This window comes from Rutidosis leptorrhynchoides, chromosome 6 (genome assembly GCF_046630445.1).
Source record: "Rutidosis leptorrhynchoides isolate AG116_Rl617_1_P2 chromosome 6, CSIRO_AGI_Rlap_v1, whole genome shotgun sequence".
Lineage (NCBI taxonomy): Eukaryota > Viridiplantae > Streptophyta > Magnoliopsida > Asterales > Asteraceae > Rutidosis > Rutidosis leptorrhynchoides.
Window position 1 is genome coordinate 107,649,795 of NC_092338.1, and position 2,989 is coordinate 107,652,783.

Sequence of the window (2,989 nt, forward strand, 5' to 3'; positions counted from 1 at the left end):
GTTACTTTACTGTCATTTTATTCGGATTTACGCGCGGTTTTGTTTTGGTGTGATTATAGGTTAGGTACAAATAACTCTGGAACCGTCTAGAATTTACCATACACGCATCAAATCTAAAGAAGAACAGGAAATCGCCGAAGCTTTCGCTGAATTACCTTTTTATATTCCGAATTTTGAATATATTAAGAAAGAAGAAGTGATAATGGCTGAAGGAGAGGAAGGTCAATCGATGAAAGCAATGATGAAAGCCACGAGGGTTGGTAATGGGAATGCCATTAGACAACCGGCAGTCACCACGAATTTTGAGGTTAAAGGGCATATTTTGAATATGATAACTTACTAGTGCCAGTTCAGGGGTACACCGAAAGAGGATGCATTCGAGCATCTTCAGAACTTCAAAAGTATATGTAATTTGTTTAAGATTGCCCAAGTTGTAGATACGGTTATCTATTTGAGGGTTTTTCCTTGGTCTTCAAAAGACGATGCCAAGGACTGGTTAGAATCATTGCCCGATGGTGAAATTGGTAGTTAGAATACGATGGAAGACAGGTTTTTGCAGCGTTTCTTTCCCGCTTCTAAGGCTGCTAAATTACAGAGTGACATTAATCACTTTGTACAGAAATCAAATGAGACACTCTATGATGCTTGGACCCATTTTCGTAAAATGTTTCGAAAGTTTCCTCAACACGGGTTGAGCAATTTTAACAAGGTTCAGATATTTTATAAGGGTGTTAATGTGCCAACTAGGAAAGAAATTGATATTGCTGCAGGTGGTTCGTTAATGAAAAAGACTCCGGATGAAGCTTACAACATCATCTCCAAAACTGCTACGCATTCTTATGATTGGCATCAAGAGATGGATGTTTCTCGCTCTTCTCACGTTGCTAGTACCGAAACTAGTGACGAGCTTGCTTCAGTTAAGGCTCAACTTGCAACCTTTAAAAGACAGATGTATTCTATGACTAAAGAGATGCACGCGATAAAGGTTGGTTGTGAGTTATGTCAGGGACCACATCTTACAAAAGATTGTAATCAGGAAACTATGGAAGAGCAGGTGAACTACTTGGATAATAAATACTATAATCAGTACCAAGGAGGTAGTTCGGGTTATTAGAGGAATGGACCACCGGGGTTCATTAATCGAAATCAGAATCAGTCGTATGTGGATAAGATGCCTTCATTAGAGGAGTTGCTAAGGGTTTTATCATAAAGATGCACGAGAGTATTTTTGCTTTGAGGTAAGATAGTGATTCGACAAAACAGCAAGTGAGAAGTCAGCATGCCTCAATACAGAATTTGGAACGGGATGTGGGGCGTATAGCTCAGTCGCTAACGAAGAGACCATCGGGTGCTCTCCCTTCGAATATGTAAGCTAATCCGAATGTCAATGGGCCACCTCGAACAATCTTGACTAATAATAATCGGAGTGATGTGAAGAATAAAGAGCCAGGTTCCTACCTATTCGCATGTTAATGCTATTTCTGGTGATGAGGGTTATGATTTCGATGAAGTTATTCCAACTTATACTCATAATGGTGTAGACGGTTGGATTCGAGTTAGTGATATTACTCCCGCTTATGGTAATTATTTGATGAGTTTGATGACAGGAAGTTCTTCTAATTCGGGTAGTCAAGAGTCGAAGATGAAAAGTGTGGAGATTACCGAGTCTCCTGAGTTTAGTGTTGGTGAAAGTGAAGTGGAAGAGGAGGTGAAACCTTCACCTAAATTGAAAGTTTACAAGCCGCCCATTCCATATCCAAGGCTATTCAATCCAAGCAACCAAAGGACACTGTTTGTAAGTCTATTAATACTAATGATAATATTTGTGTGCATGTACCTTTGGTTGATGTTCTTGCAGGTATGCCCAATTATGGGAAATTTTTAAAAGATTTAATGGCAAAGAAGGGTGAGCATGGGCAGGCATCCTCCGCATTTCTTGAAGCGGAATGTGTTGCTATTTTGGAAAAGAGTGATATTCCACCAAAGTTAGGTAATCTCAGGAAATTCATAGTGTCCTGTAGGATTGATGACTCTGAAATATTTAGGTGTTTAACTGATTCAGGTGCGAGTATCAATCTTATGTCATTGTCTGTTTATTCACGTTTGGGTTTAAATGAACTTAAATTGACTAATACTGGAGTTAGGTTGGTTAACCAGTCAATTAGTAAGCCCATAGGGATTGCTGAAAATTTGGTGGTTAAGGTATGTGAATTAGAGTTTCCAGCAGACTTTGTAGTTGTTGATATGTCGGAAGATAAAGTTGTACCGATTGTGTTAGGTAGACCATTTTTAGCAACTGCAGGTGCACTCACTGACTGGAGAACTTGTAAATTGATTTTAAGGGATAGAGGTAAACCTTAAGCTTTCAAACTAAGTTTAGTGTTAAACCACCACCCACACCTGTAGATTCTGTGAATGTAATTACTATTGTTGAAACTGAAGCTAGTAAACCAAATAAGTGTGGGAGAATGGTAGAGGAAAAGCTTGTTGATACGCCCGAGGATAGAGTTATTGATAAATCTATGAGGAAGTTGTATAATCGGGTTAGGAATTCAATGTCTGAGAAAGATGAGCATGTTAGGAACAGATTGATGTCAAATCTTTCTAGAAAGAAAAAGGAAAAACTTAGGGAGTTGACCAAGGAGTCAAAGATGGCAGATGTTTGGTTATTAAATGTGATTGGGTATAGGAATTTGATTAAAGGTTCTGGTGGGTTGAAGGATGGAACCGCATACCATCCAGGCATCAGTTGAGAAGGAAGAGGAGTCGAGTGCTCGACTCCGGAATAAACATTGCACAACCTTGTAAAGTTTGTAAGCAATTCTTTTCATTTATGTTGCATTCATTTTAAAACCATAAAACCCATAAAAATGATAATAATAAAAAAGCTGGGGACTGGATCACGATCGGAACACAGGGTATCGCGATCGCGATATATATTTACAGAAATTAGAGTTTCAGGAACAAGCTCAATCACGATCGGGATACA

The 2,989-nt window shown here is 38.9% G+C and overlaps 1 protein-coding gene across 1 annotated transcript; it reads left to right on the forward strand.

Annotated features, from left to right (window-relative positions):
* The first annotated feature begins 538 nt into the window (after positions 1-538).
* Positions 539-2,753, forward strand: LOC139853950 (uncharacterized). The gene is made up of 7 exons (XM_071843286.1): positions 539-846; positions 889-1,054; positions 1,264-1,367; positions 1,438-1,795; positions 1,906-1,990; positions 2,063-2,350; positions 2,443-2,753. Exons 1-7 carry the CDS (start codon positions 539-541, stop codon positions 2,751-2,753), a joined length of 1,620 nt encoding a protein of 539 aa, XP_071699387.1.
* Positions 2,754-2,989: the final 236 nt, after the last annotated feature.

Coding starts and splice junctions, on each gene's coding strand:
- LOC139853950 (XM_071843286.1), top strand. CDS start 539: ATGGAAGACAGGTTTTTGCAGCGTTTCTTTCCCGCTTCTAAGGCTGCT. Junction 1,055..1,263: donor AGGAAACTATGGAAGAGCAG/GTGAACTACTTG, acceptor TCGACAAAACAG/CAAGTGAGAAGTCAGCATGC. Junction 1,991..2,062: donor TGATATTCCACCAAAGTTAG/GTAATCTCAGGA, acceptor TAACTGATTCAG/GTGCGAGTATCAATCTTATG.